Here is a 13,048-nt window from a genome sequence, read left to right on the forward strand (position 1 = left end):
TGTCCTTATCAAGATCATCGATACAGATGTTGAACAGAAATGGTCCCAACACTGAGCCCTGAAGTCACCACTGGCTGCCAGTTGGATTTAGCTCCACTGACCACCACTCCCTGGGACCATCCATCCCGCCAGTCCTTGACCCAGCAGATTGTTCGCTCATCCAGGCCACGGGCAGCCAGTTTTTCTATGAAAATTCTATGGGGAACTGTGTCGAATGCTTTTTGAAAATCCAGGCAGACAATACCCACAGCTTTTCCCTCAGCCAATAGTTGGGTCATCTTGTCGTAGGAGGAGATCAAGTTTGTCAGGCAGGACCTGCCTTTCATAAACCCATGCTGACTAGGCCTGATTGGACATGGCAAAACTGGACATGGAAAAACCAGTCTCAGTTCTCACCAGGCCACTGGAGCTCACGGTGCTTTGTAATTATCAAATGCTGACACCTAAATGGAGGGGCCACCTCTGATGGTGGAAGCTCACTGGGATGCCCGTTGTGCAAACATCCATGCCTTTGCCAGGGATTCTGCAGCATTTCTGTCCTGATCAAGCGCCTTGCACAGCAGCATCTCCTCCACAGCAAGCTCACTCTTCTCTGCTGAGGACTGGTGATTCAGCACCGTGGCTCATAATTCGGAGAGGCGTTGGGGGTGATTAGAATGTCTCGCTCTTGCAAGACTGCGGAGGGGAGGAAGGATGGATCCTTGGGCATCACAAGTGGTGCCAGGTATTCCTGCACCAAAGGGCTGTCTAAATCCTGCTGGAAACAGTTGTTCATGTATTTCTTCCAGATTTGTTAATGCAAATCTCCATGGAAAAAACACCACTTCAATAAACCTCCTGTGATAGATGCCAACTGCATTTCGGTTTCAGGTCTTGAATTCTGAGCTGATTTCTGAATTGGCACGATTCCTCCTCATCGCGCGGCCATTATGAGCTGGATAAAATCAGTCGCCAGTCGGTTATAAAAAAGGGGGTTTAGTGCCAAATACTGATAAAAAGGAAGGACATAACTTGCAGTGATAAAGTACTAGCTGCAACCGGTGGTCTGAAGACACTGATGTACACTGGTACGGCGTATTGACATGTCAGAGATGTACAGGGAGGCAAATAAGTGCCAGAGCTGGGGCTGTTAAATCTTGTTTTAACTTCAAGCAGCTGAGCACACTGCCTCATAAATATAGTAGCACTACACAGTCTTCCAATATATACAGTCACTGTGCACCGCTGTCTGTGTATAAATTAATTCTTCATATATAGTTATGACTGTACAAGCAGGAAAGCCACCTGATGTCTCTGTAATGCTGATTGTTGAAATGTCTTTTTTTCTCCTTTGAAGTCCCACCCAATTTGACTGTTCCTCAAGAAAAGTCACCCCTGGTCACGCGGGAAGGGGACACGATCGAGCTGCAGTGCCAGGTGACAGGGAAGCCCAAGCCCATCATCCTCTGGTCCCGAGCAGACAAGGAGGTGGCGATGCCAGACGGGGCGATGCAGACGGAGAGCTACGATGGGATCCTGAGGATAGTGAACGTGTCCAGGGAGATGACGGGGACCTACAGGTGCCAGACCAGCCAATACAACGGGTTTAATGTGAAACCCAGAGAAGCTTTGGTACAGCTCATTGTACAGTGTAAGTAGATCCTTGTTTTCTTTCCATGTGGTTTTGATGAGAAAAAGTTGACTGACTTCTCCCCTGAAGCAAGAGTCTTACAGTTGTTACATCTTTGGTGCTGTGTTTTTTTGGCTCTGTAGTTCCCTGAATTCGTGGTTTTAATGTAAATACAGAAGTAAAAATAACATAGGAGTACTATTTATATTAAAAAAAAAAAAAAAAGTGTGAGGCAATCATTATTTTCCCAATGCCTACCTTTAAATTTCTTGACACAGGAACAAGTAAATGACATAGGAGGACATATTTCTATAAATGCACATCTGATACTAATCTCAGTTGTTGATAATGTGTAAAACAAGAAGAAAAAAAAAAAAAAAGAGATAAAAAGCTGTTCCATCTTAGCTGATCTGCATGCAGATCTGCATAGTCTGCTCTGACTGTGAACCATCAGCATCAGGAATGGGAAGGAAAACATAAGGGGAAATCGATTATTTTGGAAATGCTCAGCGTTTATTATTGGAAAATGAAAAGTCTGGTTTGATGTGGTTTATGGAAAAAATGAGCCGTTCTTTGTTGCTGTGTATCTGATAAAGATGTTCTCTAAATGATTTTCGTGTGTCTGTTGTATTGTTGGTACTTATTTTTACTTTTTTTTTTTTTTTTTTTAAAAAAAAAAGCATCTTGTGCAGCTCTCATTTATCCCAGTTTCAGATGCCCAAATATTATGGCAGACTTGCTTTCTAAGTGTTGTGTGTTCAGCACAACTGACCTCTTTTGGGGCCTCCAGGGAGGAGATGCTGCAATATACATAGTTATTACTAATAATCAACTGATTTGTTTTTTCCAAGGTCTGTTGTATAACAAATTATTTATGCATTTGATTACATGCTGTAGTATCTGCAGCGCTTTCATCAGAGCTATTTACTGGTGTGCCGGCTTTATCAAAGCGTTGAGTCTGTTCCATCCAGCAGTCATGTGGATTAATGTCACCAAAAGCCTCCTGGGAGTCAATCCTGCAGGCAATCTGGAACCTTCTCACTTGGGCTTCTGGTTGTGGGTTCATCTGCCTTAGGACTGGCTTCATCCCACCCATGCTGATGGATCTGAATTGGGAGCAGGAGTGGTTCTGGCTCCGTCTCTAGAGATTGCAGGAAATGGCTTGAATCTTAGGTCATCCTCTGGAGAGCTCTGTCTTACCCTGTAGAGTGTAAAAGGATCACGGGGGGGATTAGTCTCCTACTGATGGAAGCTTTAAAGCACATGGATTGTTGTAGGGAAAACTGGCTCCTGTACGAATGGGCTGGACCAGCCTGCGTGAGCTGCCTTAAATCAGAGCTGTGAGCACGGGGGAGCCCTTGCTGACACAAGAAATTTAATTGCTGACACAAAGAAATTGAATTTCATAACGACTCATGTCATTATTACTAGGATCATGGTTATTCTGATGATGGGTTTGCGGTTATCATGACTAGGACTGCTCCTGATGACACGCAGCTTCTCTTCTGGATTTCCTATAACAAGCCATCAGCATTGTAGGTGTTTAGTTTTAGCAGCATGGAAAAGGTGATCTACAGAAGGTAAATATCGTGATAAGGTAGAAGATGAAAGACAAGAAAGGGCAGAGTGTTAAGATGTGTGGACAGGGCCCCGAGTCTGTCCTGTCTGCACAGGTCGCTGTCAGGGCTGATAGAGTCGGTGGTGCCATGTCCTGGGCCCTCACAGCATGAACAGTGTGAGAAAGGAGGGGTCGATGCTGGGAAAAATGTGGAGAGCAGCAGCACAAAACCGTTGCAGGGATTTTCAGTCGCTGCAGTTTATCAGGTGTATGCGCCGAGGCTGGATGTGGTATATTTTGGCTACCACAACTTTGCTGGGGCACGTCTTCGTTATCCGTTGCAAACTTTAAAAAACACAAGAAAAGATTGCTCGGTACGGTTGTAAATTAAAGAAAACTGGTCGTGGAAACTTTCTGTGATACTCCCTGGCCTGTTGCTCTTGGGACATCGGGTTGGGACAGCTCAGGAGGACGGCAGCAGCATGGCTGGGACTAGTTCCTCAGAGAGCAACAGTGGTGGGTGGGAAAGGTGATAATGAGCAAGATTTTCGTGTAGCTTGGACTTAAGATCAGCCGGTGTGGTGTTGCAGGCCTTGATGATCTTGAACAGCAGAGAGGAAATATGAAAAATAAACTCGGTAAGAACTGATTTGCAGAGTCCCCTGTGAATCTGCAAACAAGAACTACTACACAAACAGTGGAACAACGATCTTCGTAAATAAGGAGGAGCTAAAGTGGCTTCTTTCCCCTTTTCTGTCAGTGATTTGCTATGGGAACTAGAAAAGATTTTGTTTTCTGGCCACTTAGATCCTCCATCTTAGTCATTTAGTTTATATTCTCTTTTTGTCAGCGTACATCGTCTTTTCCATATGTCTGTGCAGAGTCCAGCCTGGTTATTGCAACGTCCTGGTTTGGGTTGGTTGCGATGATGTGTGGATGATGGAGGCTTCTTCAAGTCATTCCGTTCATGTACAAATACGGGTGCGGAGGATGCTCCTGATGATGCGCAAGACCTTCAGTGGGAAAGCTCTGGAGGTAAATCCACTCCAGCAGTTACAAACAGTGAACCCACAAAATACTGACCAGGACAAGCTGGCTGTCCTGTCCCCAGTGCCCAGAATTTCTCATCTCACTCCTTGGGAGAATTATGAGCCTGAAAGGAGCTCTGTTCCTTGTGTTTTCAGGCAATAAAAGGTAATTTTCAGCTTTGCTTTTTTTTTTTTTTTTTTTTTTTTTAAATTCTCTGAAGCTCAGTTCACTGGGGAATACTAGAAGAACAAGTATTCAGAAGCACTCGACGTGGTTCTGTATAACAGCTGTGATGTGTCCCCCATTTTGCCCTGAAAGACTTTGAGTCTTTCGCATCATAGAAATTCTTTTATTTATCTAGCAAGCTCTGCATCATTTGTCTTGGTCTCCATTTCAGGGCTTTTAAGTAGATGCTGTTATTTTCTTCAGCAGAGAGGTAATCATGTGTTTTATGTTAGAGGAAGGGATGGCTGGGTCTGCGTCTTGGGGAACGTTGCCCGGGATGTGGGTGAGGACTTCCCACCAGCTGCACTTCTTCAGGGCCTGAGCCAGTCCCTGGTAGACTGGGGTGACTCCCGCTGACTTCCAAAGCTGCTGGAGGCATGGCTTGGATTGCTGTTAATTTACAATATTTTACTGATGAAAAAAAAACAAAAAAAAACCCAACCCCAAACCCAACGCTCTGTTTTTATGTAATTTTAGTGCTGTGTTAGATGCAGCAGTTCACATATTCTGAAAGAGATGAGAGACACAATTTGAAAATGGTTATAATGAGCAGGGGCATAACAGGTATTTAGAGCAGATTTTTCTTTAATCTGTCCTTTTTAGATTTCTCCTCACTTTATTCAGATGCTAGCAAGTGATAATTTAGAGACGAATGGACAAAGAAGATACTGTGTAATGCTTTCATTATTTTTCTTGTGGGAGGAAAAGTACATGTGTTCACATCGGCTTCAGCATCATTTCCGTAACGAGGACGGCATTTATTTAATTGTCATAAAAAAACAGTTCTTTTCAGTAATTTTTATAATATTTATTTTAGATCCTTCTATCACTTATAAGGATATTTAATGAAACGCTTTTATTTATATAGCAACTCATTGATTTCACTTCGTCTGCGGTGCGTGGGTGTGTAACCAGATATGTTCATGGTCGTGGGTAGCTGGGTACGTTCCCATTCTCTGGGGTGTCAGAAGAGTTTCTACTTGTGAAAGTAGGAATTTCTGTCTCCCTGAGGTAGCGTATTACTTTATTTTGCTCCAAAGGGCAAATCTTTCAGTGGAACTACTGCTCTAGGTCATACCTTTTGGTTCAAACTAAATAAAAAGATAAATTCAAAGATAAAGGCGCTGCTTTTTTAACTTTTTTTTTTTTTTTTTAATTCGACCCACTTTCAGTTCACCTGAACAGTTTTTTTTCTTTTCCTTACCTCTCTTTTCCTCTGCCATCCCTTTAACCCCATGCTCGGTGACACCAGGATCCCAGACTTGAGTCCTCTAGGAAAGTGGCTGGTTTCTGTGCCTCGTCACAGTTTGGCCTCAAGTTGTGGTTTAAGATTTTTGACTTTTCATGTTTGCCGTCAGATTGTAAAAATTCTAATAGGAAAATGAAAATGCTTGATGGCAAACCAACAGAGAAGGAAGCCTCGTCTCTCTTAGCCCAGGTCTGCTGGAGAAGACGTGGTCGGTGTGCTTTTTGGTACACTTTGAGTCATGCCATCCTTGTCATGTCCTGAAGTTGATTACTCAACAGTAAAATACAGCAAAAATGATACTTGTTTGGAGGTCTAACTGTGAGTAGATCTTAGAGGGGAATTTAACTGAAATTTTTAACCAACTGCGTGTTAGGTACCTGTGCTCCCTGGGTGGCTGTGGAGCATGAAGCATCCACAGACATCAGCAGAGCCTGTCCTAAGGAATGTCTCTGGGATGTTTTTCTTTTTGTCCCAGTTCCCTTTCTGTGAAATAAAAATAACAGTTCCCACCCAAGAGGTTTAGGAGACAAGATTCTGAGGATGCTGAAGTAAGGCAAGACGTGCAATATCTGATTTGATCAATAAACCTCGTATCCTTTGCTTATTGCTATTATTATCCTGTGGGTTTTTTATCTTAGGTGTGTTGGCACTCATCACAAGCTATGGGCTTTACTGACTTTGATCTTTATTGTTTGGCAGATTTTGCGAGCGCTGCTAGCTTTTCTCTGAGAGATTAATTAGGATCATGGAAGTACAGCACCAGCAGCAAGCAGAGCTGAACACCTTCAGTGGGATTTGGTCGTTGCTGTTCGTGTTTTGTCCACCTCCCATGGGAGATTGGAGAAGACCTCTGGGGGAAAAAAACAAGAGGAAAAGATCACTCTGTAAAGTGCTCGAGTTCATTTCTCGCTCTTCCTTGTCTTTCCCCACCGAATAAAAGGAGGATGAAGGTAGCTAGTTGTGATGCAAGGACAGAGCTGGGGGGGCTCTGCTGTTGTAGAGAAGTCATCAGCAGAGCCTGGTCCGTGGAGTCCCGCTGGCGCAGGCTCCCCAGGAGCCGTGTGTGCAGAGATTTTCCTAGGACCCATGGATGTTGTCTCGGTGTCTCTATCCCGGAGAGGAGCAGGCAGCACCAAATAGCCTGGTTTGCTGTCCTGGTTTGCTCCTCTGTGCCGCTTTCACAGGGCCGTTCTGCCTGTTTCTAACCAATGGCTAGACTCTTTGGAATGTGGGGTCATCTATAGCACGCTCAGTGTGTGAGCCCTTTGGATGGCAGCATTTATCCTTCTGCATCTTCCTTCCATGTTTTGGAGAGCTTTTTTTCACGGGGAAGGTTGTTTGCTGGGTCCAGGAGGATCCCTTCTGCAGGTTTATAATAAATGACACGAGCAGTTTCCTGGGAGGTGCAAAATCAGCCTCGCAAAGCAGCAGTGCCGGGGTTTAACTAGATCATCTCCCCAGTGTGGTTGGCTGCGTGCCTCTGCATGGGAAAGGGAGGCTGGCAGGGGCAGAGGAGGCACGGATGTGGCTGTTTAGAGACCTGTGCTGACTCATGGTGACTTCAAATGCTTGTGCAACGGCACTGCTTATATTGTTCTGTTGCTGCAAGGCACACTGCTCGTTTCTCCCCAGAATGAAAGATGCTGGTCCAGAGGGAGCCCCAGCTCCTGCTGAAGCTGGCGCCTACCTTTGGGGACCCATCAGAAACCCCACCGGGCACGAACCTTCCTTCCATGAGCCAGGAAGGTCTCTAGGATGTGGCTTCCTTGCTCTGACTCGAGAGTGTGGCGTCTGGAAAGGAAAGGCTGTTCCAGACACGTGCTCCCAAAGGTGGCTCGTCCCAGTTCAGTTTCAGAAGGGCACCGAGACAGACGAGTGGAAAGTGGAATTGCCTGCGGTGACAGTGCTCAGAGCCCTGCACCTGCTCGCAGCACCATTTTCTTGTGTGCAAATCTGGATAAATAAAAGTTAAAATAAATAAATAAATGCCTGCTGTTGGCAGACGGGGTGCAATCTAGTAATAATTTAAATGCACCACTTTTACTGCTGGAAGAGAATGCTTGGGAAATAAAAATGCCATCAGGTACAATATAATCAAATGTTTACATCGTGTACCTTATCAAGTAATGATAGCAGGAAGGACAGAATCATTTTTCACAGTGGACATTGCTGCACATTGGGCTTGGATTTTATACGCTCCAGTTTTACTTTGGTGCTACATAAAATATTGTTTATAATATAAACTGTTTTCCAAATGCATTGGTCTCCAAGTACTTGTAAAGCCTCTTAAAACCTCAAAGATATTTCATGGTAACCTGGTTGGCAGAGCAGTTGGCCACATTGTAATGCTCTGAGTTTGCCTTTCAGTTTGAGTTCCAGTTTATGTATGTCATTCCTGCTCGGTAATAAATTCTAAACAACTAATGAAATCACGCTGAAGGGGAACATTCTTCAGGGATTATATTTGAAATGGAACAGAGCTAATTAGTAAGAAATATGAGGCTGAATTATGATCTCAGGTGCATCATTGCAAATCTGCAGTGTATCAGTGGGGCATAAATTAGTTGTTCGGGTTTTACATCGGCAGGAGAGTTCAGAACTGGGTCTGCTTTGCTTTGATTGTAGATGTTATTTGCAGCTGAAGATGGGGAAAAAAATAATCTTTTATGCTTTCGACAGGCAATTTGGCAGCTCGGAAAATTGCCATATCCTGTGACTGTCTAAATATGTGCCTGATGAAATATTTATATGTAAATATTATATATTATATTAATAATGAAATAAAAGTTTGTTACAAAAGAAAGGAATGGAGCGTTCTCCATCCAAAACAGAACTAGAATTAATGAGCTTAAAACTCATGGAGATTTTAGGAAAGTAATTTTGAGAAACTTTTTAACAGGTAGGGTGGCTAATCCCTGCAGTAGTTTGCCAGGAGACTTACAGACTCATGAGTCCATGGATGGGTTTTTTTTGAAGCTGAGTGGACAAAGCCCCGCAGGGAGTGGGGATGGTGTTGCAATGAAATACTTGATGCAGTTATGATTTAGCAGCAATCCAAGATTTATCAGTGGTGCGAGGCGGATCAAAAAGGTTGAATTTTAGCAGCAGTTAATGACTGACCAATTTAAAGATTAACAAGGTGATTTGGTGGAATGTTATCGTTGAAACAGCAACTTAATTACAGATTTGATAATTACAAGGTTCACACTAACTTACTACAAGGTACCCTAACTCAAAATGTGTGTGTGTGCATACGTATAAACACAAAACATGCACACACAGAGGCGGACAGAAATATTTGGATCCAGGGAATTATGTAGGCACCCACACTCGTGAAGGCAAACGTGCGTATTTAAACACATAGATGGGTAACGAGGTGGATAGAAGGGGCGAGCCTGTAGTTAAACTTTTCCCTCTTCTCCAGTTTGGAGCAAATACTCGCAGTGCATCGGCATTCCTCAACAGAAGATAGTTGAGTCTCGGGAAGTCGGTCTTCACCTTGGCCTTTCGTTGGCTTTGTGGGCAGAGGGTCTTCAAACTTTGAGGGGTCTGAGCCTGAGAGGTGTCCCAGCTCAGGGGAGGTGCTGCCGGTCACATCCTGCTGCCATCCAGGAGAGCTCAAAGGGTCTCACTTAGGGTCACTATTTGTAGGGTCTGGTATCATTGACTTTTGTCAGGTACTCTTCTGTTTCAACCCAACTTGGATGACTAAATACTCTGGTACTTTTCGCCAGTTGTGCACACCTGGTACTTGCTAGATCTTGGAGTTCTGTTCTCACCCATTTGGGCTACGACCCAAGTAGGCATGTGCTGGGCTGTCAGGAGATGATTGATTGTCATTCCTGTGTCCAAGTGGCAGGGGACATAGGCACTCGGTGTGCTAAGGGTGTGCATTAACACTCTGGCTCACTGCCCTTCCCAATCCATCTTGGGATGGCATGTGGTCCCGGGAGGTGGAAACTGCACCCAGCACCGAGCAGCCCAAGAGAGGGGAGAGTTGCACCACTGCAGATGGTTGATTCGTGGAAAAACAGACTCTACAACTCGAATAGAGTTATGCAGCAGGTATGTTTTACTCCGGCCGGGGTGCAAGGGGATTTCTCCACAAAGCTCGCACACCCACCGCACATTTTACCAAAAACTTATAGAGTGTGGATATCCATATTCATTGGGTTACATCACACAAACATACATATGCATGGGTAGGGCTGGGTTAGTTAGAAAGAATGGTGTCAGCAGTTTATGTTCTCTTTGCACCTGCGCATCGCCTCCTGGTGGTCATCTCCGGGGGCCTTTGGGAGGAAGACTCGTAGTCTTTCTCACCCTGGTTTTTTTTCCACGGAGCATGCACAGATTCTCTTGGCCAATTTCTTGAATAACAAAAGTGTTTTCCAGCTGATTTATTTTTCTATCTTATCTAAGAGAACCAATAGAACTTCTACCATGCGTCTATGGCTATCTTTACTCATTAGCAAAATTTCAACTAGTTAGTCACCTGTTACTCAAGGACAAAAGCATACTATTTTGCTTAACATTGTAATCCTTGGTAGATTTTCCCAGTGAACTGCTTTGTTTTGATGGACACAGCAGTCCTGGGTAAAATTCCCCAGAACAGTCTGGGCAAGCAGGATTCTCAGCAATATTTAAAAATTACTATAACTTGCTGTAAATAAGTAAATAAGTTGCTAAGCAGTTTTCTATAAGTAGATAAGTAAATAAATCTCAAAACAAGTAATCATTTCTCTGTATCAGGTGAAGGGGGCCGGGGAGCAGGATCACTGCCCTAGTTTGGAGATGTTCTCAGTGAGTTTCAGCTCCAGAGAAACACGCCCTGTGTTTCCCAGGACTGTGACAACAGCGCGTTACTTAGGGAGATTTTTGCACTCTCAAGTTCTTCATTCGTATTGCTGGGCAGAACCAGGCAAGCTGATGTTACTGTTTCATGAGTGGGGATCAGGAGTGCAAGTAAAACTCCCAGAGACTGAAACCTTCTAGATTTCCAGATCTGCTTATAAAATTTTAACTATGAAAATGTATTAAAAAGGGGATAGTCAGGGAATCTCCATAGGCAAGAAGAGTAATTGAATGGGGAAAATGTCTGTGCTTTAAAATAATCATTAAAATCTATTTTTAAGCAGGTTCAAATGATAAAGTCAGTGTTTACATTTTGCATTTGCATTATTTACATCACAGTTATGCTTTTTTTTTTCCCCCCCTTATGTTACAATTGAAGAGTTGAGTGGTGAAGCTGATTAGTATTCAGGACAAGTCTTACATAACCCGATACATTCCCAGACTGTTGAGCTTATTACTTTCTGAATGACTTCCTTCTCTGTAGATGGGATTTGGGTTTGATTTAGGCTGCTTGTGGGGGGAGAGGGGGAAGTCCTTGCTAGTTTTCTATTTCTGAGCCATTTTTTATGTCTTTTTGGAGTATGGGAATTAATAAATTACCTTAGCAACTTTAAAACCAAAATACATGTTGGTCCCACTCGCCTTTATCATTTTGCTTTGCGTTTAGGAGTTGTTTTCTCCATCCTGGTGTGTTGTGTTGGAGGAACTTTGCCTCCCTGGGTTGTTGTTTTTTCTCAGGGTTGCTCTCAAACGGCACAGATACACGCTGCCTACCTGAGCCTAAAGATTCAGTCTGCCCTATGGTGATATCTATTTAGGCAGTCCAGATATTTTTACCACTGCCCTTGCGTTTAACCTATGGGTAGAGTTCCCAGGTCCTCAGTTCTCAGACTAGAAATTTTCCAGAAAACTCTCTTAGTGCTTCTATGTAAAACAACGGTCAAAATCCCTTCTGTAAAATTCTCAGTGAAAGATGATAGAGAACGATTTCTGCATAGCGCATAAGCAATTATGGCTTTCTGTGTAATTCATCTGAACGGAGCAGGGGAGGAAAAATATATGGAAATAATTGATGGCTTCATCAGCAAAGCAAAATACTGGGAGCTTTCTGACATTTAGCAAGGTCAAGGTCAATGTGTATCTAGTGACCTGGAGAGGTAATGAATATCCAAACACCGGCAACATGGAAAATTGTAAATGAGAAAGAGATCATTTGAATTCTTTTCTTATTTAATATTAAAACTAGAGTTACTGAGAGAATCTCCTGAGATGTCTCTTTTTCTTGTTAGAAATTCCAAAAGACAGCATAGCAGCGAGTACCCCAGAACCTGAAGCATAAACATGGATGTTATTGGAAAAAAATGCATTATTCATAGAGGTTTCTTTTTGACAGTTGGTCATGTAGAAGATAGAGCAGTTCACAGCAGTGTCTGAGGGCAAGACCAAAGAGTCTTCTAGACAAAAAGTTTTTTGTTTTTTTTAAGAAGTGAGAATGAGAGGAGGAATGGGAGTAGATGTAAATGTTGCGTATTTATATTTAAATTATGAAGAATCAGACTAGGATGTCTTTGAATGCTCTGTTTCTTCTGGAGATGGCATCCAGGATCTGAATGTACAAACTGATAATCTTGGGAAAATGGGACTTCTTAATCAATCAGTATTTCTTCCAGGTTTTTTTCACAGAAACCTGCTCTCTCTTAACCATGGTAGCTCTTCACTGACACCGGTGTATTGGTACTTCCAGCTGTTTCGAGTTAGCTCCATGAAGTTAGGCCGTCCCTTGAAACTCAAGAGAGGGAGGATCAGCATGAAGCAAACAGCATCTCTGCTCCATTAAAAACCTTCAGTGCGTATAAATGGTAGCTTGAAATGTGCTGGAGTTTGGTTTTGTTTCACGCAAATGCAAGGACGAGGTTGTTCTCCCCAGAGCACAGGGATGCTCTGGTCCTAAATGCCACCAAGTTGGGCAGGAAGCCTCCAACATAAATGTAACCCTCTGAAAGTCAAGAAAGGCTTGTGCGTGCGTGTCTCCCCTCTTGTACATCTCAAGTGAGACCACATCTTTCTGTGATGTGTCACCCTGCCTCATCCCAGCGTGGGTGCTAGGACTGGATAAATAGTCGTTGGATGGTGCCTTTTCTAATAGTTTTATGACTAATGCAGGTGGGTGGGACGGCTGTGGAAATTCGAGGGAGGTAGGATGGAGCCAGCACCAGAGAAGCTCTGGAGGAGAGTGTCTGCACACGCTGTTAAATAAAGTCCCTGGCCTTTATGCAGATTTGGTATCCCTGAAAGTCTGGAACACCCGGGGACATCCCGCTGCTGTCTGACTCACGCTCAGGGCTTCTTCAGGGTGAGGAGCTTCCAGGGTTAGCGAGATGCTCCCTCCCACTTCCTGGCAGAGCTGAAGTGCTGCAGAGCCACGACAGCTCTCGCTGCTCTCCTCGTCTGTAGGATACAGGTTTCGTGGTTTCTATGAGGACACGATGACACTGGAGCTTTCTTCCTGAGTCTGTAGCAGTGA

The 13,048-nt window shown here is 43.7% G+C and overlaps 1 protein-coding gene across 1 annotated transcript in view; it reads left to right on the top strand.

Annotated features, from left to right (window-relative positions):
- MDGA2 (MAM domain containing glycosylphosphatidylinositol anchor 2) overlaps nt 1-13,048 on the top strand; it is a 392,576-nt gene that overhangs the window by 261,252 nt on the left and 118,276 nt on the right. The window contains exon 8 of the mRNA XM_074909039.1: nt 1,337-1,630. Within this exon, the coding sequence (XP_074765140.1) occupies nt 1,337-1,630 (294 nt within the window). The remainder of the gene's footprint in view (nt 1-1,336; nt 1,631-13,048) is intronic.

This window comes from Athene noctua, chromosome 6 (genome assembly GCF_965140245.1).
Source record: "Athene noctua chromosome 6, bAthNoc1.hap1.1, whole genome shotgun sequence".
NCBI lineage: Eukaryota > Metazoa > Chordata > Aves > Strigiformes > Strigidae > Athene > Athene noctua.